The sequence below is a fragment of the Gymnogyps californianus genome, chromosome 9 (genome assembly GCF_018139145.2).
Source record: "Gymnogyps californianus isolate 813 chromosome 9, ASM1813914v2, whole genome shotgun sequence".
In the NCBI taxonomy this organism is placed as follows: Eukaryota; Metazoa; Chordata; class Aves; order Accipitriformes; family Cathartidae; genus Gymnogyps; species Gymnogyps californianus.
In genome coordinates this window covers 23,864,539-23,888,898 of record NC_059479.1, presented here as the reverse complement: position 1 = coordinate 23,888,898, position 24,360 = coordinate 23,864,539, and the positions used below count along the sequence as shown (strand labels likewise).

General features: G+C 47.1%; 1 protein-coding gene across 2 annotated transcripts; it reads left to right on the top strand.

The window, feature by feature from the left end:
* The first annotated feature begins 59 nt into the window (after positions 1 to 59).
* On the top strand, positions 60 to 21,818 carry VAMP7 (vesicle associated membrane protein 7). 2 transcript variants are annotated; one of them, XM_050902003.1, is made up of 8 exons: positions 60 to 118; positions 6,892 to 7,050; positions 10,291 to 10,348; positions 10,965 to 11,102; positions 16,057 to 16,147; positions 16,781 to 16,848; positions 19,822 to 19,914; positions 20,622 to 21,818. In XM_050902003.1, exons 2-8 carry the CDS (start codon positions 6,905 to 6,907, stop codon positions 20,688 to 20,690), a joined length of 663 nt encoding a protein of 220 aa, XP_050757960.1. In that variant the 5' UTR covers positions 60 to 118; positions 6,892 to 6,904; the 3' UTR covers positions 20,691 to 21,818. The 2 variants fall into 2 exon arrangements, with proteins under 2 accessions (XP_050757960.1, XP_050757961.1); XM_050902004.1 differs by lacking the exon at positions 60 to 118 and adding an exon at positions 272 to 307.
* The last annotated feature ends 2,542 nt before the right edge of the window (positions 21,819 to 24,360 follow it).

Genomic DNA, 24,360 nt, shown 5'->3' with positions numbered 1-24,360 from the left:
CCCAGCGGCCCGCGCGGCGCCGCCGGAAGCGCGTCGTAGCGGCCCGGTGGCGGGGGGAGGTTAAGGAGCGCGGCGGGCGGCGGCGCCCTGCGAGCGCTCCCTCCTGCCGCGGTGGCCGGTGAGCGGCGGCGGCGGGGCTGCGGGCCGGGCTCTGTGGGGAGGCCGGGCCCTTCAGGAGAGCCGCTTGTTGCACTTAAGCGAGCGGTTCTGTCTCCGGTTTCCCCCCCCGCCCCGGGGGCGGCAGGCCGCAGTGGGGCCGGAACTGACTGACTGACTGACTGGGCCGGCGAGCGGTGGGGCTGGGCCCGTAAGGCCGGGAGTCGTTGCGGTGGAGGGAGCCGGGCACCGGCGGCACCTCCCCGCAGGTGGAGGAGGCTGGCCGGGTGTCCCCGGGGGTGGGCCGCTTCTCGGGCCGGGCCGGTGGTGGTGGTGGCGGCGGTCAGAGGCCTCGTTCGGTATCAGCTGGGGGCGGGAGGGGGGAGGCGCGGCGTGGGGTTGGGGTTTGGGAGCTTGGGGAGCGGGTTGTTGGAGTACACGGCGGGGGGGGGGGGGGGGGGGGGAAGGCCGTAGCTGCTGTGCTGCGGGTAAGCCCGGAGCGTCGTGTTGCTGGTGTGACTCCGAGCAAAGGCTTGCGTGGATTGTAAAGGCTCTACAGTGATAAATAATTAACGCTATGCTTACAATCGGGATACTAGGGGGGAGTGCTGTAAGTAAGCATGCTTTGGGGTGTACGTGTTACCTCTCTAGAGAGCTGCTTATTCAATAGCTGTTATGTTCTGTTTCTTTACCCCTCTTCTAAAACATGTTACACGGCCTTCCAGAAAAGGTGATGGGCCTGGAAGAGAAACGGGATTAATCTTATCTAGGGATTTGTTTCCGTAATGATGAAGTGGGGGTACCTGAAGTAAGCTATGCAGGCAGAGAGGAAGCTAGACTTCTGTTAAGTTGGTGCATGAATGTCATGCTGCTCAGGCTTAAAATGAACAAATAAACTACAGGGCTTAACGTTGGAATATCCTTTAAAGAAATAATAACTTGCAGATGCCAAGGAAAGGTTAAAGGGAAGTCTAGGCTACTTTCTGCTGAAGTCACCATGCTTAAACGATCTTCTTATTGCAGTCAGGCAGTTTGCAACTTGCAGGGTTGCAACACCTACACTTATTTCATGTTTAAAGCCAGTAGTAATGTGATGCCCCTTGCTTTCTGTAAAGAGGATTTCTGGAAACATAAGCAGTGACCTCCTCCATCACTTGTTGGCACTGAGGCTGTGAATCTTCTGGTCAAGAAGAACAACTGACGAGTCCCCCTTGGCTGGCAAGGGCAGTACTGCTGATAGAGGATGGGCGCAGTTTTCTGGGTTTGCTTCTTGCCCTAGCTGTCTTAACTGCCATCCGATAGTTTATTCTAGATCTTCACTGAAGTCAGAGCAACAAACAGGTTGTTTTGTGTCTCACTCGAAAATAATAAATATCCCTACTGAAGTTTTAAACATCACATTGAAGACTGAACTGCAGGTTCAGAAGATGCTGCAGGTTTTTCTGTGCCCTTCTGTCGAATACCATGAGAAACCTTGTGGACAGCAGCATGCCACATCTTGCAGCGTGACTTGCAATGAGAAAATAGTCATTGCGATACAAATGCAATACTCAACTCACCTTTGTGCTTCGTCTCCGTTAGCTGCCAAATGCTTCTGGCACTGCTTAAGGAGCTCTTTGGATCCGTGGTGTTTTCTGGGTGGCTGAGGAATGCAGCCTTTTCCCCCTTTCCCTCCTGATTTGGAGCCTTTCTGTGCAAGGCCTACCTGATATCTTTAAGTGAGTTTTTCTTTTCAGAAGGTTTGGTTGTGGCTACTTCCAGCTGTTCGAGATTGTAAGTTTAGATAGAAAACAGTTGTGATCTCGAGGTTATACAAAGGGGTTGATTTTAATGGATTTAATTCCTGACTCTCTTGTAACTTCTGAGGAGAGATGTTCTCTAGCAGTTTAATAGATTTGTATTACTAACAAAAGTAATACATGAGTTTTACAGGGCTGCATGAGATGCTGCTTATAGAGAGAAATATGCTCCTTGTTAATCTCTTTTACTTTGTTTAATCCAGTCTGCTCAAAGCTGGGGGCAGGTGCCATTGCAAAGTACATGGCTATTGTCTCCTAAGTAAGGCTGAGGACTGAGTTCAGGGAGTTGATTTCCTTGCTGTTGCAGGACTGTGGGATCCTACAGTGTCAGTGAGTGTCGCCTTACTTGTGGTACTATTGAACTCTCACCTCACTCATGTGAGTTCTGCAAACATTCAGTGTTAAAAGAACGGAGACTTGTAGAAGTTGTCTGAACCAATTTATAATCCTCAGTTTGGACCTGGAATTCTGCTCTGGGAATTAAGGTGTCTCTTTGCTTGTGTGGGCTTTGTAGTTCTGAGGTTAGTCGCTCACTGCCTTGCAGGCTGCTCATCTTCCGCAGCGTGTGGGGCAGGGGGAGGGTTTGTGGATGTTTTTTCTTTTACAACTGCTCCTTTATATTGGTCCTGTTTGTTGAGTGACTGCACTGTGAAGAGATTGGTTTCTTCATGCTTGACAGTCACCTGATTGCTCAAGAGGCTTAGTCGTGTTTGTTTATTCCTGGCTGTGACCTGGTGTTGTACCGTGCACCGACACAGTTCTGGTTCAGTTGCTGGACTGGCCAAAACATTGCAGACGACTGTATCTTGGTGGATCTGAAGGGACATGATTGTACAATAAATTCCTCTTGGTTTAGTTAGTATTGTTGCAGATCAGTGTGCTGTTGTAACTGTTCACAAATTCTTTGACTTGTGTGGCCCAGCAGTTCCTCGTTGTTAGGAAAACTAGGGTTGGTAGCACCTGGAGAGATCAGGTGTTGAGTGAGTAGAAAACAGAATCAAGTGCAGCTTGTGTAGTTTGCATCGTCTGGCTAAATTAGTCAAAGCTGAGGTGTAGGATAGGAGATGAGTCAAAGTTTGTAGAGAATCACTTGTGAAGGACTGGACAGGTGAATTTTTTTTTAAATTTTGTTAATTTCTTTTTTTTGGCCACAGGTATTACTTTTTTGCTGGGAAAATGTGCTTTCTCTGTAGCCTTGTCAGACAGGACATGTGGTTGATGCAGCAATTTAAGGCTGGCTTTTTAAAAAAAAAAGCAAGCTCTGCTAGGTTGGCCATGTAAGTCTTCGGTGGCAAGATGTCAGAGAGCTCAGTGCTGGGAGCACCCCCAAACAGTTTGTGTGTATGCAGGTTTACCAGTCTGTGGGCTCTTCTAGATACAGCTTTCTGGAAGGAAGCGTGGATTTTCTGTAGTGGGGCAGCTCTAGAACACTCTCAGCAAGATGTGATCTGGCAGGCTGGTTCAGTGATGCTGGAAGGAAAAGGTTGTGGTCGGGCTTCTAAGAGGCTTTGTAAATGACTTGGCTCTCTGCTTGTCATGTGATTTCTTGGTAGTTCAAGTACTGCAAGAGATGATAGGATGCCTTGGAAGTGTGTCTTTAAACTCCTTTAAGGCATTTGCTCTAGACTGGGAGCGCTGGGGCTTGGCAGGCCTTTGTATAACTCTTAATTGCTCCTGTATGAGAAGAGCAGTGTGGTGAGCAAGAGCAGCCCTAAAGCTCAAGTACTGTGAGAGTCAACCTCGACTGGGGCTGGACCATGGATCTGACTTGGCGGGACACCTGCTTTGCTGCTTGAAGGTATTACTTGCTCTTCATAGTATTTCTCCCTGGAAAAAAAAATCCTGAACTTCTGTGGAGTAAGTGATTCTCAGTGTTATGAATGGCTCTATTGAGTCAGACCAAAGGTGGGTCTGGCTCTGGAGTGACTGGTGGGTTGCCTAGGGAAGGGTGGAAGAATAGAAGAAACTCATGATAAACTCTTAGGCTCCAGTGAGTGGCTGCTTGGGTGATACTTGTTTAATAGTGATTCTTTTCCTCTGTAAACTTCTCAATTACTTTCTGAACTCATGTGAACTCTTTTCCTCCCTGATAACATGTGGGAATGAGCTTCAGATGCATTGTGTGAAGAACTACTTCCTGCTGGAACCTGTTCTTGAACTTTCTTTTCATTTTTGTATTACAGATAGTGAGTAATCACGACTTTCTTCTCTGCTTTATATTCTTTCTCCTCGGGTATCTTTGCACTGAGGAGTTTCCTTAGAAAGTGTGTAAGGGGAAAAACTGTTACCCTTGCTTTCCTGTATTCTGTAACTTCCATAATCATCTTCAGGTGGACATAGACACTACTTAATTGAGCATAATAAGCACTACCTGTCCTTATGTTTAATGATCATCTCACCTGAGATGTAAAAGAATTTGGGTTTTTTCTGCAATGCTGACAGACTTGATGTTAGAGGGCAGTTGTGAGCCTGCAAGCCAGCATACCTGTGACCGTGGGAGGAAACAAAAACAAACCTACCTGTTTGTCACCTCTTTGTACTTATATTTTTAAATGAGCTGGAGCTTGCTTGCTTCTGTCTGGAAGGGAGGGGGACAAAGCAGGGGAACAACTGTTTGCAAACTGCAATTCCTTCACCAGTAGTGATAGGGGGTCTGCTGGTCTGGGCACTCTTCACCTCCCTTCTTCCTGACAGGCTTTGTGCAAGCATGTCAGCTGGATATAAATCCTGTTGTTTAAATCCCTGAGCCATGTCCAGATGAGGTTGGCACCTAGGTGGGAGCGGTGGATGGGAAACAAGTGGTGTGTGAATACTTGGACACAGTAAGTGAGGACAAGGGAAGCTGTCATATCAAAAAGAGCAACAGGTAAACACAAGTTGCCTTTGTTCTGAAAACAGGTCTTGCTCTGAGACAGGGTGAACAAGAAGCAAGCTGTGCAAGGCAGCACAAGGGGCTTTCCTCCTGTCCTTGGTAGAAATGAAGGGGCACACACACGGGTCGGAGGTGTGTCAGCTTTAGGCCAGGAGGAAGTGAAAGCAGCAAATCTGTTTGGGGGAGCTGCTGCCGAGTGCTCTGGTGCTTCCTCCCCCCTTCGGTTATTGATGCCCTTTTGTTGGGTTACTGGTCAGGAAGAGTGAAGGAGAACAGCTTTTCTGGGAACTTGTGTCTGCATGGTGTGAGGCTTTGTCTGGTGTGTTCTCCCTTCCCCTTTACTGGCACTAGAACTCTCTCAGGTTTTCTAGAGTGCACTTGGCTGGGTGCTCTGCTCCGAAGCAGCGTCCTTTGAGACCTCTTACTGTTCTGCTTCCCACTTTGCTTGCTGCGGCCCCTTGTCAAACTCATTCTTTGCCTTCTGTTCCCTTTGGCAGTGCTGGCTCTGAATACCTCAGTGCTCCCAGGTGGTTGTAGCTTAGCTGTGGAGTCTATTCTTTGACTAAATCCATGAGTTTATTCTTTTTTTCCCCCTCCAATGCTGAGCTCTTAAACCTGTGGGAGGTTTGGGAGATTACCTGATTGTTGCTGGCCCAGCCTGAATCTGTGAAGCTCAGACTGACAAAGTGAGCCCCGATGCAGTGGGGCAGTGATTGTATCTCAACTTCACGGTCTTGTTAACAGCTCTGCATTCCTCCGCCACCTCTTCCGCTGTTGCCGTGATCATCTGTGCATCAGTTCACATGAAAGCATAAGCTCTTCAGGGCAGACCTGTTTGCACAGTGCTCGATAGGACCGGCCCCTGGTACAGAAGAGATCGATAGGTCACTTCAGTCGGTGCCAGAGGGGTGGAAAGTCTGGCTGGGCATAGCCTATGTTCAGTGTTTCTGCCTGTGGTCTTTGGATCCTGAAGCTAAACCACTGCTTCTCTGCTGTTGTACCTATTTCTAGAGAAGTCTCCAAGCTACTTGGTTGCATTGAAATAGGTGTGTGATCTTTCCAGCCAGAATGCAGACGTTTCTAGACACAAAACAAGGCAGGCAATATGAGGGCAGTCAAGTGCAAAGTGAAAAATAAGATTTTTGGGTTTTGCAGCGTCAAAAGTCTTCCTAAGTCTTTCCTAAGCAGAAAAGAGGCTTATGGATGTACTGGATCAGGCGAGCAGATGTCACAGCTGTGGTCTGACATGTCGTTTCACATGTTAAATCTTGGGTCTGTCAGTAGATTAATGCGATGATACTTGAGCTGATTAAGTGTGTCCCTTTATGACAGCAGGCATGTTTTTCCAGCTCTGGAGACTTCCCAGAAGTCTGGCCCTCACACACTTGCACACTATAACCTGTCCAGTTTGATACGTGTGCAAGAGTGTTGGCTTGTAGAAATGGTGTGTGGCTGAGGATAATCAGTTTGCAAATGTGCTATTATCACGCTTTGAGAAGTGCAGATTATGTGCTTTTACAGAAGTCTTGGGACAACATCCATGTAGTGAGTGTCTCTAGACCATTAAAAGGGGATGTGTATGGTGTGACTCTAAGCAAGTGGCAGTTTTTCTACTTGAGTTTGATAGCAATCAAAGCCAAGGCCTCACCCCTAAACAGTCATGTGTTAGGGGTGGCGGGCTTGGTCTGTATAATGAGCTGCTGTGAATGTAGCTGCAAGACAGTTACTTCCTTTCTGAACTGGAGCTTGCTGGCCGCAGGCAGTTTTTTCAATAACAAGCAAGAAAAAACTTCAGGGTCAGTTGAAGAGCAAAAAAAGGTACTAATAGCTAGAAATCTAGGTGGAAACAAGGTAGGCAGAATTCATTATGGGACCACAGACTGTAGGACACCATGCAGTTGCAATAAGAAAAACCTTCTACAGGTTATTGTAGTCTTGGTGGTGTTCTGAACGGAACCTAAAAGGGGAAATGAGAAGCTTTCTGATAATGGTATCCTGTCAAAGTATCAAACAAGCTTATGCCTCCCTCCCATCTTGTTGAGGGCTGAGAGAATACTGTTAAGATTATGACGCTTTCTCTGCCAAAGAATGTGAGCCTAATTCTTGCAGTGTTTTTATTTCCAGGTAGTGTGAAATCATGGCTATCCTGTTCGCTGTTGTGGCGAGGGGCACAACCATCCTTGCCAAACATGCCTGGTGTGGAGGAAACTTCCTGGAGGTGACAGAGCAGATCCTGGCGAAAATACCATCTGAAAACAACAAACTGACCTATTCACATGGGAAGTGAGTAGTGCTTCTCCTCTGGGTATGGGAGGAGAGACTCGTGAACATGCATGAGGATAGGAATAAATGGAGTGTAGCCAAATTCATATTTGGATGTGTTAGTATGCTGATTGAATGTGCAGTCAGCTCAATAGCTACTTTTTTTCCCCATAGAACTTTGCAGCAAAACCAGGATTTGAATTTAGCTTAAGCAATAAGTACCAAGGCACTTGGTATGAAATCAAGTCTTCTATTTTTATACAACTCCAAAGTGAGTTGGAGGGCCTCAGCTGCGAATATCAAACTGTTGGAGTCTTTGGTATTTGGCTTGTGGAGTCTTTTGCTGGCTCTTCTGAGGCTTGAACATGGCTTTAGGTAAAAATGTCACCCTTCTCAGATCACTTGTGGATCCTGGTTGCTTTAAGATAAGTCGTGCTGGTGGATGTTGTAGAGTCATCCTGAGCTACCACAAACCCAGTCTGTGGGACAGAAGGATTTTTCCCAGGCTTGTACAGATGTCTGAACAGCCCTCGGTCGTTGTTAATGGAATGGAGGGATTAGATGTTACATCGCCTGAGACTGTGCTGACTTACTGCACGTGTAAAGTAGGTAAGTCAACGTGCTGGTGTGCAAACTAAAGAAAGAACTGTGGAGAAAGCAAATTTAGAAGCCTTGGACCCCACTTCAGCTCAGTTTTTTGGAATTGACAGTGTGGCTGGATTCTCAATATTGCCCAGGCTGTTGTGTTAAAGCTGTTTTGGCTGCCTGAGGATTCAAGAGATAAGAATTGGGGTAGTCTTCCCATGTCCTTCCCTGGCTTGGGAGCGCTAAAAGTCCCTGGGGGAGAGCTTTCTGAGGAAGCTGCCTGCCCTGTGGTCTAAACTACTTTGGATGCTGAATCTTTTTTTTTTTTCTACTGTACCTTTAAGGGTACAGTTTTTGTGATTTTTTTTTTTTTTAAACTTTGCCTTGAGTGCTGTTCAATCAACTACAAAGTTGAGTTTTAGGAGTGCCGTAGTGCATTTTTATAGATGAAAACTTGAACTGTGGTAGAGATTGGTTTGCTCTTTGCTGGGGAGCACTGAGAGATAGGTAACTAGTGCATCTACACTTGCAAAGCATGCTGTGAAGTGTACAATCTTTTGCTCGTTACTGACTGTTTCCTTAATGAGGATTTAACAAATGTGGCAGAAGATCACTGCAATTTGTGGTTGTTCTGCTTTGCATTGTGCTATTAAAACATACAGGTGCCATTCTGCAGCTCTGGGCACTGAGCTTAGCATCAGAGTGTCTCCTTTGCTAAAGTCAGTCTCTTCTGACAAGTCTTATATTGGCTTTTTTCCTATGATTTGGAGAACCACCTCTTTGGTCAGAATCTCCCAACCCTGCCTTCCCTGTAGGAGAGGAGAAGGAAGAGTTCCTAGCCGTCTGTTTGGGGGGATTGAATCTTTTCACACACACATGCTTGGAGCTGGTAACTTCTTCCTGCTGTCAAAAAGCAGGTTTTTTTGGTTTGTAGAGATACAGAATAACGTCTTTTTTCCTTGACCATGCTAACTGGGGAGAATGTGAAAGCTGTGAAGCTGAGTGAGCACAAGGAGTTGTCATTCTTCCTGTCTGTAGGGTTTCAGGGATCCTTCTGCCTTGCCAGGGTCCCAGCCTGCAGGCTAGAAAATTGCCCTGTTATCTGTCTGTCTAGGATTGTTTCTCCTCTTCTGAAACAGGAAAAAACTTGATTTTCTCTTAACTTTTTTTGAACTTCTTAAACTCATTAAATGAGTTCTTTCTGTTTTTAAGAACTTCTGTGTCTTTATATAATCTCCAAGGAGAACCAGCCCTCTAGCGTCAGGAGTTCTTGGGGTTATTCTGTGTCTGCTATTAAGGTTCTTCTCCAAGTCACTGGGGAGCCTACAAGGTAGTACCAGATAAGCTTCACCTCTCTGCTTCCAGGAAGGAGGGGCAGTAGTTGTGGATATGCAGGGATTGGCTTTTTTTTTATGAGAACAGACCTTCAGGGCAGTAAACTATACTTCTAGCCCCCCCCCAAAGCTTATTTCAGTGTCATCTTATTTATATAATACAAAACCTGAGTTTGAAAGCTACTGAGCTGTGCCCTTAGAGCTGTACAAGGCAACTGCTGTGCAGCACATGCATTAACTTGCTTTTATTCTGGAGTTTGCAAGAGGGTCCACATGCTTACTGGGGAAACTTTGGAGAATACACAAATGTCAAAGTGAAAGGATACATAGAGTTTTTAATTAGGGGGGAAAAAAATTATTTGTGTGGCCTTTTTGCAACTCTATTCCTATTTTGTCCTGCTGTACTCATCAGAAGAATACATCACCTACTGGAGCATCAAATGGTGATGAGGGGGCAACGTAATAAAAAAGCAACAGCTAAAGCCAGTGAGTTGAACTAGAATGCTCTGATCAGTTCTGGCTTGGGTTTAGTAGTGTACGAACTAAGGGGGGTGGGGGTGTTTCTGGTGGTCCTAAAATAACAGCTTGGTTTAATTTTGATAGGAAAATACTGCTTTGAACTGGTTTGCACTGTTTTTCAAGATACTGAGGGTTGTGTTTAACATCTGTGTTCGCTCAGCACCACCGAAGGCATCTTTACATGAATAAGTTAACCTAGCCACATGATTCAAGCCTGTTTAGCCTGATTATTGTTCTGTCTAATTCATTTTGTGCTGTGGTTGCTTTTGTCTCTTAACCTTTGCGATGAAAACCAAAGGCAGTGCAACCCCGTGGTCATACAAACAAGGCTAAAGAAGCAAGTCACTGTACCAGCGAGGTTCACTCAAGTATTCTCTTTCTGGTCACTCCAATTAACTGCAGCTCTTGTCATATGTGACCTAGTGCATGGATGCATATATGCACATTGATTAGGATTAGACATAGATCTTACCCCTGGCTATCCTGTCACGATTTTGTTTTTACAAGTAGCTGGAGGAATGTGGAACTGAAGTTGTTTGGCAACTAAATGTCCCACAAAGCTATTGCTAAGCATGGAGTGCTGTGAAGTACGTGAGGCCAGTGATTCTTTAACTTGTAGGTGGTCTCTAATGGAATAGAAACGCTTACCTGAACAAAGATGGCTGGGATATATTGGCGTCTGTGTGATTTCCTGTGGACTAACTGGAATTTGCTCTTCTACTTCTCCAGCCCTTGAAGGCCCCGCAGGCAGTAGTGTCTTCTACAAGATTAGTCCTGTGGCAGCTCCAAATGACCTTTCTTTTTTCTTTTTTCTTCTCTGCAGTTATCTGTTTCATTACATCTGCCAAGACAGGATTATATACCTCTGCATCACAGATGATGTAAGTATTTTGGTTACAGCTATTGCACAGACAGGTTCTTTGCAGGTTTTGGCTCTTTTTGTATCTGTATGTCAAAGCAAATCGATAGTGGGTGCTAATCTGAGGTGCCTTTTTTTCCCATTGGAGCTACTGCTTGTGTTCTTATTCACATCAGTTACAGCTTTGAGGTCTAAGCCTGGAACTCAAATGCATGTGAATAGTTAGTTTGGAGGTTAAGTTCTTGGTTTTGCCTGGTTTCTCTCTTTGCAGCCCAAGTGCGGTAGAATCTAGATGTAGAGGCTAGCCTTTAATTGTCAGTGAAATATGTGTGATACTCCTCAATTCTGGAAGTGTTGAAGCAAAAACTTCTCCCTTACTGGAAAAAGGTACCAGGCACAGAATTAGAACTATGGATACTCCAGTGAAGTGTGCTGCCAACCAATGCCCAGGAAGCTGAGACTGAAATCTGGCTGCTATTCAAACCCCAGGATAACCAGTCAAATCCCATAGTGTTATGCGCAGCATGCCTGTTAAGAACTGATAATTACAGTTTCTCTGCAACTGGCGATGTGCCCCGTACACTTCGTTATTCCTGACTTGAGACAGCTCTGGACATGGTCTGCTCTCTTCTTTCCAGGACTTTGAACGATCCAGAGCCTTCAACTTCCTGAATGAAATCAAGAAGAGGTTTCAGACCACGTATGGCTCAAGAGCACAGACAGCCCTTCCCTATGCAATGAACAGTGAATTCTCAAGTGTCTTAGCTGCACAGCTGGTGAGATCTCTTGCTAAATGGGATTTCCCGAACAAGCCAAACTTCTCCCCAGAAATTCTCCTTGTATTTTCGCACTCGGAACTGAGGTGCCATGCTGAGTCTGAGTATAAAGCCAGGGGAGTTGGCCGTTCTCCCCATGCTTATCCTGCAGCTGAGTTGCGGTGATAAAAATGGGTTGGGGTTAATAGTGATGCATTAACTGTTTGTACCAGGTAGCTGCGCTGAAGATTAGGTCTTAATGGTAACATTTGAAATGTCAAACCTAGTTCCAGTTGACCATCCAGTGCAAGCTAACATCGCTGTCACTAAGAGCAAGACAAATGCATGTTACTCCGTTTCTGTTAAACTAAACTTCAGAATTTGAGTATCTAGTAATCCCTAACTGCCTCTCACTTCTCTCCTCCTTACTTCATGGTCATTTCAGTGCCACACTGCTGGAGTGCGACAGGGTATTTGCTTATGGTACTGCCTCCTTTTCAGGAGGAAAGAAATCTGAGCTTGGATTACAGTCAAATGCTGTATACGGAACCATGGTAGACTCTCCAGCTAGCTTGCACAGACGCTCCAAGGATTTCCATTCCCAAGATAGATAGGAGGTTAAGAGCAGGATAAATGACTTGTGAAAGGTCCCACATTCTCTGAGCTGAGATTTGCCTTGCACCCTTCCAACCCCAAAATTAAGTGTTGAGGGTATTACAAAAGTGAGGGGAATATCTATTTCACCCTCAACTTGCACTTTTCAGCTGAGGCTGTAGTGGTGTTTGGGATGATGCTGGATTCCAAGTCTAGGGACTGTAGGCACTGTAGTCTTTGCAAGATGAGTTGCTCCACTAGTAAGATTCCAGTCTGGAAGGAAGATGAAGCCCATGGCAGTGGGGTCTGTGCAGGCACAGAACAACAGCGTGTGAAGGGCTGTGGGACAGAGCGCCCTGGTACGGTGCAGTGCTGGAGGCTCAGCTGCAGTGAGGAAAGCTGCTGTCAGGGAGCTGCCTGCAGCGTAAGGTGTCTTCCTGCCCACTGCTCTAGTGGTGCCAGTGCCGGGTGACAGCTTGGTGTCCTGGCGGGATCGTAGTGGCACCTCTCTCGTGCGGCGTGAGAAGGGAGCAGTCTGTCCTAGCTTTCCCGCTGGCAACATCGCGCGTTGCTTTCAGTTGCTGGAACTGAACGGCACCGCTGTCCTGATGTGTTCCGGCTTGTGCGGTCTGATTTTATTGACAGCTCAACTAAAGCTGAGTTCTGGATGTTGTTGTTAGGGCACATACAGAACATGGTCAGTCTCCTTTTTAAGAAATTTCCAGGTTTCAGAAGACTCTATTCTAGCTACTCTGGGTCTGTTCTTGGACTCCTGAAGGGAAAGATTGGGCTGGAATCTGCTCCTCTCTTGAAGCACAGAGGAGTTACGTGCTTATTTTGCTTACCGCGGGAATCTGATACAGCCTTGATGCTACCATCCCATTTTCACAAAAGTGCTTTGCTTGCTGTGTATTGTATTTGAGGTGCGGCAAAGCCCACAGCTGCCAGACGGGAGAGATTTGACATAGTTGTATTGCTTTATGTATTTTATTCACAGCAGTATATGGGTATAGCTTCTGAAGTATTTAAGTGCACAGCATAGTGTTTGCATTTCCCTTCAGCCCTGTATAGAATGAGATGCGTTTCCCAGGGTGCTTTTTCTTAATGCAGTGTTGACTTGATGTGTAACCTGGGTCTGCAGACAACACCCTGCCCTGCTTCAGTGGGGGTTTTTTGTGGGGGAGCGGAGGAGAAAAAGCAGAGAGCAGTTGCTCTAGGTGTGGGATTGGGCTGCTCTTAAAATACAAGCTGTTAATGTAGTGGGAATGTTGCAGTTTGCACTTCTCCCTGTTGTTTGGTCTGCAGTGGTATACTTCCAGCACCTGCAGAGAAAACAGGCCTGGGGAAAGCACAGGCCTGTTGCTAGATGTAATGTCAAATTAAATGAATGAAGTCAGATGGAAAATAGAGAAGGAATGAACTGCCCTGTGACTCATATGATCAATAGCCTTATTAGTGCAGAAAGCCTCAGGCTATACGGTCTACAAGGAAAGTGTTTTGAATCTTCTGTTGAAGGCTCTAAGAGTTCTTAATTGACTACAAACAACTTCATTACCTGAGCAATGTTGTTTTGGGTTTGGGGTTGTTTTTTTTTTTTTTTGAGACCTCCCTTGAATTAAAGGTAAGAGGTCCTTGGAATATTGGCTTTCAGAGCTTGTACGCAATCTGTGTCTGGGGCAGCTACAACTGGTGCTGTATGTGTGGTGTAGGGGGTTCTCAATTTGCTCTGCTGTGGCTGGTGAGCATGTTAGTGCTGCTGCTGTTCTCCGTGAAGGGCTTGGCTTTTTTCCTGCTCATCTACTGAAAGTGCCGGGTTTGGTGATATTACAGGTGCAGGAGGAGAGGTCCTTTGCTGGTGACCCATGAGCATAGCTGTTGCCTGGAAGTGCAGAAACTGGGCAAGCTTTGTAACGCTCGCCAGCAGTAACAGTTGCATGTTGAGGCGCAGGGTGAAGCCAGGACTCTGAGGTGGGTGAAGGGGAAGCGAGGATTTGCACTTGCACTGTTGCTGCCTGAAGCTGGTATTGGAGTTTGTGAAAGGAGCCGGTTGTGTTGGTGCCCTCAGTGACTGGCGGAGGTGATTTGGAGCACGTAGAGTTGCACGTGGTTCATTGCAGGAACTGTTCTTTGGCTTATGCAGCAGATAGAAAGCAATGAAGAATAATGGCAGCGTGGCTCCAGAGGGGCCCAGTGCATTGTACATAATAAATTAGATTAACTTTCTATGTGTGATAGAACTGCATTTTTCTTCACCGGGCTTTGATATGTGGAGACTGAAACTATATGAAGTGATGACTCATCAAATTGTAAGCTGTTCGTGGCTGGAATAAGCTTAATGAGTTGCCTTATCGGAAGAACCAGGCGGTCTTCAGAGCCATGGTGTTGATACTCCTCTAAAAATCCCAGCCTTTCCATTTCTCTAAAGCATGAGAGCAGCTGCCTACCTTAGCTTTTGCATATTGATAGAAACTCAGGCATCAACTAATGGAAGTTAAGCGATGACAAAAAGCTCTTCCCTCAAATTGCTCTAAAACTTGCCGAGATGAGAGCCCTACTGATCAAATGTTACATGTAGTGCAAGAGCAGGACTGTAACCCAGGGGATTCCTGTAACTGAAGGAGATTAACTAGTGTGTGGCTGAGGGTGGAGGAAGAGATCATGTGACAGTTCAGAGATCACGCTACAACTCAAGTGTAGCGCACAGATAATACTGAAAAGGGAGGCTACGCTTCCAGTAAAACCAGTGACTGGCTTTGATAGCATGCCAGTTCTGCACCTTCACCTAAAAAACTAACCTCTGAGGAAAAGGTTCAAAGGAGCTGTTGCATTCAGTGCTATAACCATTAATTATGACCTGTGTATGCTGTTAGTGTTAGAGACTAGCTTCCCGTGTTGTCAGAAATGGATGCAAATCAAACACTTATTCAGAAGAAAATTGGGGTTTAAGTAGCCACGCGTGTGGTCATGAAGTAGAGCAATTGTGATCTAGTCCTGGCCTCTGCTGTCAGTCTCCTTAGATGGTCTCTTATTAAAGTAGAGATGCTTCGTGAAGGTCTTCAGATGCGAGTGCAATGGCTACAAGTTTAGAGGAGAACGACAGTTTATGAGTTTTGCTGTAGAGACCTGTTTCCCTGGGTGAAGGTGACTTAAAGGGAGTGGGGTAATAGGAGCTGTGGCTAGCAGTGCTTGACTGCAAAGGACCTGTGATGAGAGCAGTGACTTAAAACCAATCCAGGAATAGCAGAACTTGGTTATCCAATGCTGACTTCACCTCAATTTCCCTCCTTTGATTCTGCGAACACTGTGAGACTCCTTTTAACCTGGGGATGTTGGCTAGTGCTTCTCTCGCCTACCAGCCTGAACCGTGCAGTCACCAAAGGTTCCCTTGTGATCCCAAAACCAGGAAGAACAGTCTTTGAGTGAAGTCCCTGTCCCTTCCAAAGGGAAGGGAGCTAAGGGGGAGGGATGACAGGAATGGTGCGCCGGTTAGCAATATGTCCTGGTTTTTTGGCTGGCTTCTGTGAGGCCACAGAACGCAGTGTGCTTCTGTGGGTATCTGACAAGCTAGCAGGTGAGCTTGCTCCATGCAGACACTGGGCACCCCACTGGGGTATCTGGTGCCTGCTTTTCCCACTTGCTGTAACACGCCAGAGCGATTCAATATCAGCAAAGCTGTCGGCAAGTGCCAGGCTGTAGCTAGGAGGTGGCATGGGAAATCCTCCTAGGTGGGTCTGGTACGCAGCAGACTGGCTCTGGGCTGCCTGTATCCTCTCTACAGGAAGAGCGGTTAGGCAACTCAAACTGGCCATCTTCAACATCTCCTGGTGTGGTGTTCCCAGTTCACAGGCCCTCCTCGTCTTTGCTGGAACCCCCTCTGATGCTCACCTGCAGAGATGGGTGCATGCTCTCTTGCTTGTGAAGTTGCAGGGCTCCCTTGACGTGTTCTCGAGATAAGCAGAGAAGCTCATGAAAGTGTGTCGCCTTCATAAATAGTTCAGAAAGGATGTGTGGGAGTGGAACCACCGATAGTAGCCCAGGCATTTAGTGAACCGTATCTCACAGGTTCTTAACTTTCCTTCTTTGCTGCCAATTGCTTAGGCTTTCAAAGCGGGCTGTTATTCCTGGGCACTCGGGATGTTGCAGGCACCTGGCTGCCTTGCAGCTCCTGCGGTGCGGGAGCAGATGGGCATGTGTGACCTGTAAGTGGCTGAGAAAGTCAGATTTTGGTTTACTGCCCACTTACAAACATCTCGGGTAATTTGAAAACTCACATTTATGTCTGTGCTGTTCTTTAGTGACCAGGAGTTTCCTTTTTTTGTCTTAAGGAACTGCAGCGCAATGTTGAGGGTCCCTGCTTTCACTGACTATTCGTTTGTTACAGAAGTACCACTCGGAGAGCAAGGGCACTGACCAGGTGGCAGAGACGCAAGCTCAAATCGATGAACTTAAAGGAATCATGGTTCGAAACATAGGTATCTGGCTTCCCTCAGCGCCACGCATGCGGAGTTCCTCTGGGCCAGAATGGGAGTCCCGCAGGGAGAGTTATCGAGAGTGAAGCTGATGGTGGGGTGGCCTCTCTTGACAGAAGGAACTGATGAAGAAGGGGCTGGGGGAGCTCTGAGTTTGCAAGCTGTTGCTTGCGTTGGACGTGGTTGAGGGTGGTGCGTGGGCGTGAGGAGCGCTGTTTGAGATGAACTTGCACAGCTTGTGATGGGGTGAAGCACGCTCTGGAGTTGGTCTCTTTGTCACTGTGGCTTTCCTGCAGCTGCTGTGAGGAAAATGCTCCTTGGTAGCTTGCTTTTTTTTTCTTTTGTGTGTGTGTGTCAGACTCTGGTTTGGGTTTTGACAAGTCTGACCGCTTAAAATAGAGGGTTAGAGCTGGAATTGACCAAAACTGAGTCAGGTCAGTCCCAAAACATAGCCTGTGTGATGTGAAACAGTTCCTTAAGTACTGTTGCCTGGCAGTCTCTGAAAGGCTGAGAACTACTTGATGTCTAATAAGCCACTGCCAAGAGCTCCTGGCTTGTGGTTGGGCTTGGGTATTGGAAGCAGGTTTTTGCACTGGGATTCTACCTACAGATTTGGATTTTTGTCTCTTTCTCCAGACCTTGTGGCACAAAGAGGAGAGAAGCTGGAGTTGCTGATCGATAAAACGGAGAATCTTGTGGATTCGGTAAGTCTGGGGAAGAACTTAGAAATGGGGAAATAGTGTTACTGCATCAATTGTGCTCATCAGGAAACAGCGGAGGTGAAGACCAGCATCTAGAGCTGCTTTTAAATAGACATTGAAGCATCTAGATCTACAGATAATCCTTCCCTGTGTCAGATACAAGTCCTGTCCTATTCCCCCCACCTCCTTATAGCTGTTTCACAAGCTGTTCTGTATCCTGCCAGTACTGGTGGGATTTGTGGGTGACTGCTAAACACTAGGCTGCACTGCTGGCCAAATACTCTGCTCTCAAGGACCTGCTGCCCCATCCTGTTAAAGAACCATCTTCAACTCGCTCCTCTTGGCTACAACCAATGCCCAGGCTACCACGCTGCCAGCGCAAGCGGTGGGGTTTCTTGTCCTCATCTCTTGTGCCCAAGGCAGGGAAAACCCACTCTTTATCTGGAGCGATAGGAAAGCTAAAGATCATAATGAAAACTTCTCTTGCAGCCTGGTCTGAAGTCAGCTTGATGCAGATAAACTGGAAACATGTTAGTCTGTAGAGTTGTTCTAGTATACCAACAGGGAAAGTGTAGCTGATTTGAAGGGGGGGGGGGGGGGAAAGTATGTAAAAGACTCCAGAGCTTCATGGAGTGTTTCCAAGTGAGAAAAGACTGAAAAAACCCCCAAATTTAATGTAATTGTAAAGCATTATGTTATGTAGTATTGTACACTCTGGAAGCAGTTTTGTCTTTCCTCTGGGAATCCCTAGACCTGGCTGAGCATCTTCCTCTGCAGAGTCCTGGCTTGGTCCCCAATTCCTTGGGCACCTGACCTGCAGAAGGCGGCAATCCCCAACCCGGTAGAGTGCCGGTATCTCCTGTATGGGGCTTGTGGAGATCCAGACATCTCTAAGCTGGCAAAAACTATTCATGCATTAGAGAGGCAGTAGAGATGCCTGGAGCTTACCCAGTAGGGAATACTGTCCTCCAGCCATCAGGTGTTTAAACCTTACCACTTCCTCAGGTGGTGGCAAGAAGTAGTCCAACCTCAGGTAATGCTTTAGACAAACGGACCGGAATTCCTTCAGCGATTAGGCTGAATTCATGTACGAGCTCTCCTGGGGGTGTTGGTTCTTGGAAACCATGCAGCAAATGAAGGAACGGGGTATGCCTCTGGTGTGAGCGTCTTACAGCCCGATGGTGAGTGTCCTAGGAGATCCAGGGCTGAAGTTCTCAAACTTCAGAGTAACGCACTGTGTTTCCTCACTCCTGTATGAGCCTTGACCACCAGAATATTGTACGTAAACCAAACGTGTTGGAACCCTCCGGGTAGCAGTGGCGAGGGGCCCCATTTGGGAGGGAGGTCTGAAGAAGCTGGTGGTCACAGTAGCCCTGTGTCGCGGTTTGACCCCAGCCAGCAGCTAAGCACCACGCAGCCGCTTCCCTCTCCCTCCTCCCAGTGGGGTGGGGAGGAGGAAGAAAAAAAAACCAAACTTGTGGGTTGAGATAAGAACAGTTTAATAACTAAAGTAAAATAAAATACGCTACTACTAATAATAATATTAATTGTATTGAAAAGGAATATAAAAAAAAAGTCTCTTCTTGGGTGTTACAAGTGATGCACAATGCAATTGCTCAGCACCCGCTGAGCGATGCCCCAGCAGCAATCCGCCCCTCCCGGCCAACTCCCCCCAGTTTATATACTGGGCATGACATTCCATGGTATGGAATATCCCTTTGGCTAGTTGGGGTCAGCTCTCCTGGCCGTGCTCCCTCCCAGCTCCTTGCACACCTGCTTGCTGGCAGAGCATGGGAGACTGAAAAATCCTTAACTTAGCAAAGCGCTACTTAGCAACAGCTAAACCATCAGTGTGTTATCAACATTATTCTCACACTAAATCCAAAACACAGCACTGTACTGGCTATTGTGAAGAAAATTAACTCTGTGCTGGCCGAAACCAGGACACCCTGTCCTCTGGAGAACTAGCCTGGGCTGGGATGAGGTGTGTTGGTATCCAGCGGTCTGCTTCCACATGTAGAAACTGCACAACTGAGCAAGAGAAGTGCTCCCAAAGCTCAGGTGGCGGCTGAGCATGGGAATCTGCCTTCAGTCAGACTTACAGTTTGTGAGGATGCAGTTCTGTCCGGTGCAGCCTTACCTGAAAAAGCTGGGGGGTGGTTTGTGGGGAAAACCTGAAAATAACCAGCAGAGTGTGCTGCTGAGTTGGCTTGTTCTGGGTGCTGCAGCCTTTCTCTGGGCAGCCATCTCCTTGTGTGAGCTGCTCAGGGAAAACATGTGAAAATAGTTGCACTGATAGGGCCTGGTGGGTGTTTGAGGTCACTTGGTGACCAAAACCTATTTTGAATGGGTGGAATTGCAGGATACAGAGAGGAGACTTGTAACAGGACAACCACAAGCTCTCCACAAAATGCAGCGAGCCCAAATACCGGAGGAAAGTTCTAGCGTTAAAGGACTTGTCTAGCCCCTGTGGAGCTGCTGTCAAGAGCAGCGATATGGGTTGTCTCATTTTGGCAGGTGTATTTACAGTAATAAAGTTGCATGTAACATGTTGGTGATCAGATCAGTAGTTCCATAAATATTTTGGAGCACTCCATATTCCCAAAAGGTTGGAAGTCAAATAAGAACCCAACCAGAAGTACTCTAAGGCAAACTAATCCTTGTGGGCAGCCTACGGACCTAGTGATGTTCTGTGTTTAGTTCTCCCGAGCCGAGCGTGGGAAGGCACAACCCCAGGCTGGTCCTGGACTTACTCGTACACTTTATCTTGCCCCTGAAGTAGCGTGGGAGAGTTTTCTCTTGATGCCTGTTCAGTTTTCTGTTGGTGTAACTGCAGGAGTTAAATGGCTCTGGAGGAGGTAACTGCGGTGGTTTGGGTTATTAGGGAGGTAGTAGCTGGGAAAAGTACGTTCTTGGGATGCAGCTTCCTTTGCAGCAGGTTCAGGAATTCATTAGTTGTTTTACTTTCTCTTGTAGTCAGTCACTTTCAAAACTACCAGCAGGAACCTTGCTAGAGCCATGTGTATGAAGAACCTCAAGCTTACCATCGTCATCATCATTGTATCAATTGTAAGTATGGAGCACACAATAACCTTTAGCTCTTCAAGTCAGGCTTAACTACTGGAAAATGCCAATAGCATATCGCTGTCTTTAGACCCGCATGTACTCAGCTCTGTGCCTGGAAGGCTCTTAGCTGTAAAACAAGTGTTTCTATGGTCTTGTGCGAGGTGAGGAGAGAGGAGCATCGTGCCAGGCAGCTTGTCTTGTCAAGGCAATAGGAAAAGCTTTCCAGACGGTTCTGTCTAGCTTCTAAGTGCCTGTCGTAGACAGCTGCCTTGCTAGCTCCATCAGAAGCTAAGGTATAGAGTTTATGGCTGCTCTATCTGTAATGGCTTTTGAGGCCTTGGTCCTGTTGGTATCTTGTTACTTAACTTTGCAGCAGCTTTTTTTGATGCGACGGTGTACCTCCAGCCTGTAAGAAATGCAAAGAGTGCTAACGTGAGGATGCTGAAGTGTCACGTTAGATGCATGAAGTACTTTGTCACCACTGAACCCCCGTTCGTGTTTTGCTGGAGGACAGTTCTCATCCCCGTGTTGCTGCGAGGATGCGGAGGAAGAGGCACTGGCCCCAAGTCCTGCAGGGCATTTGACAAGTTATTTAGGGTTTTGGTAACCTGGGGTTTCCAAGCCTGTGTTCTGGTTGCCAGGCCGAGTCAGCAGTTGACTGAAAGATGGAGGTATAATTCTCTGCTGAAGTGGCTGTTTTCTTTCTCCAGGTTATCATCTATATCATTCTGTCGGCTGCCTGTGGTGGGCTTGCGTGGCCAAGCTGTGTGCAGAAGTAACTGGAGGCAGCTGGTGCTGGTCACTTGGAGATGAGAATCACAGGAGCGTGAAGAAGCAACCTACAGAATAACTCTTAATCTTTCACTACTGACACCTCCTCATTCTTCCATCCCTCCAGGACTTCAGACTTTTTTGCCTTATCACCCCAAACAGGCCCAGCTGGTCACTGCTTCTGTGCAGCTGGAACCGCAAGAATGGGCTGTTTTAAATTACTTGAAGGGATTTTTTTTTTTTTTTTCGTTTTTTGTTTCTTTTTCTGTCCCAACTACAACCTTCTCAGCTGGCTGGGCGACACGTCCGGCTCCGGAGGGTTACGTGCATGCTCGCCCGTGTGTCCGTGTAGCTTTGCACTTCCATGTGAGCGTGCACGTGGAGAACAGTACTGCTAGCAACTGTCCTACCCGCGGGGATGGTGTCGGAGGGTGGTTCGGGGGGGGCTGAGCCAAACTAACAGGGGAGGGACAGGATGGGTGTAGGTGTGAATTTCCGCTGTCTACAGATACTGGAGATCCAGGTGCCTCTCCCTGCACGGCTGGGCTCGCGTGGTTCCGTAGCGTTGCAGCACGTAGAGGTTGCAAGTGTAATATCGGTAGTACCAAAAAGAACGGGTTTTTGGGCGAGGGCTTTGTGGGCTGTAAGGTGTGGGTGCTGCCTCTGTATGAAATCTCCCTTTTCCTGGAGGTCTTTCTGCAGGTGGTAGGAGAGGGTGTTGGGTCACCTCGGCATTTCGAAATGGCTGCCTCTTCATCCTCGCTTCTTCCTCATCTCCCCCCCCATCCCTTAATTTGTGGCTAAATCAATACAGTAAAGGAGATGGCTGCATATAGTTAAGGTTGCAGTAATGTATCTGCTTTCTCACACGTTATTTCTCCTGTTGTTCTTCTGAGGGTGGACTAAAATGAATACTAATGTTATCACTTGCTAAGGTGAAATTGGGGGCCAATCTGTTGATCTGGCTTGATAAGGTGTCAGGTATCTGCTGCTTGTGCTTCTGCTCTGACGGTGCGTGCTAAAAACTGAGGACAGAGAAGGGACGGAAGGTTGGAGTTGATGGATGGTTACTTTCTCTATGGTCTGAAGAAGAACGGCTCTTTCGGAGGATGTAGTAACATGGGCTTCTCTGAAAAGGGGGGGGGGGGGGAAACCAAAACCAAACCCAAGGCTAATAACCAAATGTAGGATCCGGTACGCTGATGATGTGCTGCTATCAGAGGATAGGGACGGCTTTGCCTGCTGCTGGAAGCTGCAGTTCTGTCCCAGCTGGACACGGGAATCATCAGGCCAGTCCTGGCTGACTGGAGCCAAAGCTGCTGTTGCCTGGGGCGAGAGGTGTAGGACAGATCCTTCCGCCTTGTATCTGACGGGCTCGCTTCCAAGAGAAGAAATGGAAACAGATGAAATGCCATAAAAGCACCAGATGGCCTACAAAGGAAGCGGCACCTTTTTGGCCCAGGGAAGCGGCTTCTAAAGGTGGGTGGAAGCTGTCGGGATACGGGAAGGGGAGGTTTGGTGCCTGAACTCAAGCGCTTGGTTGGTACCGTGGGTTCCCTGCGACGCAGGCTTGCTGCAGGCAGGGCAACGCCACGAAACTGCTGCTCCTTCACGCGCTCTTCTTGGTGTGCGTTACACCGACCTTGGAGCTTTCCAGCAGGCGCCAGGTAAAGAGCTCTCCTATAAACTTGTACGCTTATTTGGATTTGTCTTCTACTAGGCTGGAATTTAACTAAGGGTAATCGGATCTTGATATCCAGAAAGTTGTCAGCGGTTCAGATCAGCGCTGTGGTCGCTGGCATCTGTTTCTCTTTGTGTTAAAGCAAACGTAAAGCTTAGAGAAAGACTTCCTTCCTCTTACCTCCTCCTTGTACAGCCACCCACAGGTCAGTGTACAACTGTGCATGTGTTAGGGATTGTTGATGTTACTGTGTTCATTTCTATGATTTGTTGTCTTATGTACAAATACTTTTTAAAGAGAGTACTTCCTTTCCTTTTAAAGGATGCACTGAGGCATTAGTGTAAAAAAAAAAAAAGTTAACTCAATTTAAATAAAATTACTGTACAGAAAGCAGATTTCCTTAATTTTGTGAAAGATGGGTCTAGCACTAGGTGTAGACAGTTGATAGGAACTACTCTGTGAAACCAGTGTGTACCTGGGGGCGTGGGTCACCCTGTGTGTAACACCGCAGCTCCAGGCTCGGTGTCACCCCGCACGGCTGCGTGGAGAAATCGGGCGTAGAAGTCCCGCTGTGAAATAGTTTCCATGATGGCTGGGTGAAACCTCTGGGCTTTGGAAGGATTTGGACTGGGTTTCGATGGAGGTGCTGGAGCCTGTTGTGACGTGACGGGGGCTCGTTTCTGGTGGTGGAAGGAATCTGCTGCTGCTGGTTGTGAACTGGGAGGGTCTGCGAGCGCCTGGGCCAGAGGGATGCTGAGGGAGGCGGGGGACACGGTGCCCACTTGCTCAGAGCACTTGAGGGTGGAGGGAGTACAAAAGGAGTGATGAATGACACAGGCGGTGATATTGGTTGGAAGCTAAGTGAAAGATTGTGTGAAAACTTCTTTTAAGGTAATTTTCAGTGATATAAAACCCCGCTCTCCGGAGGGAAATCCCTAGTAATGGATGCCTTTCCTCTTCTCCAGTCATAGCTGGGAAGAACCCACTTTTTCTAGAAGAGTTTAGCACACAGACTGATTTACTGCTCACGGTCTTGCACTAGAGCCTCCCTGTAAACAGTCTGTAGCCTTTCATCTGCCTCAGGAACGTTAAATGCTGATGTAGGAGTAGGTTTTGGAAGCAGGCTCATGCATTGGCATGAGGGAGTTGGATTTCCTCTTCAACTTGCAGAAACTGCTTGAGTTGATTGTTATCTTGGCTTGAGGCAAAGTTGCATCCTAATGATATCTGCTAGGAAGATATCCTAGTGATATCTGAAGGAAGGGCTTAGAAAAATGAAAGGATAAAACTTAAATTAGCACCTCACGAGTGTGGTAGTTCTTACAGAGCTGGGTCTTGTGCTTAATGTTCCTGCTCCACAGCCCAAAGGCAAGCAGATGGCCCTCTCCTGAAGTGGGACAGCCATCTTCAAGTGCCTGTCCCTATCACACTTATACTTAAAATGCCCAGGAATTCAAGCAGCGGCTAACCTTGGAATAAGGCCCTGGTTAACCTTTTTGCTTCCTTCTCTTTTTAGCCTCTGGTCTGTCTAGAAATGTGTATCCAACAACATCACATGCCTGATAAGCTTTAACTAGAAGATAACCTTAAACTGTTTAAACATTTTACTTTTCCAGAAAGTTTTTGTTCTTTACCTAGCATTACCTATCTGTTTTAAGTATCCATTGAAGAGTAGGAGGCTGCAGAGGAATGCACTGCCTGGAAAATGTAGGCATGCTCTTCCCTTTAGAAGACAGACCACAGTAAAGACAAAAGGAGCTCTCTCACGCAGCAGAGGACTGAAACTGGAGCGTGGCTGGTCTCTTACCTGTCTGTGCACTGGGAAGGTAAGTTTGTTCAGTGTGACCAGGTGCCAGCTTTTCCACCAGGCAGAAGTATTAGAAAAGAACCTTCTCCATAAAGGAAGAACCTTACCAGGGCAGTGCTGTAAACCTGCAGGGCTTTATCAGGGGGAGCGAGAAGGCTGTTTGTGTAAAAACAGTCATCTCTGACATTTT

Coding starts and splice junctions, on each gene's coding strand:
- VAMP7 (XM_050902003.1), top strand. CDS start 6,905: ATGGCTATCCTGTTCGCTGTTGTGGCGAGGGGCACAACCATCCTTGCC. Junction 16,148..16,780: donor AATCATGGTTCGAAACATAG/GTATCTGGCTTC, acceptor CTCTTTCTCCAG/ACCTTGTGGCACAAAGAGGA. Junction 19,915..20,621: donor TCATCATCATTGTATCAATT/GTAAGTATGGAG, acceptor TTCTTTCTCCAG/GTTATCATCTATATCATTCT.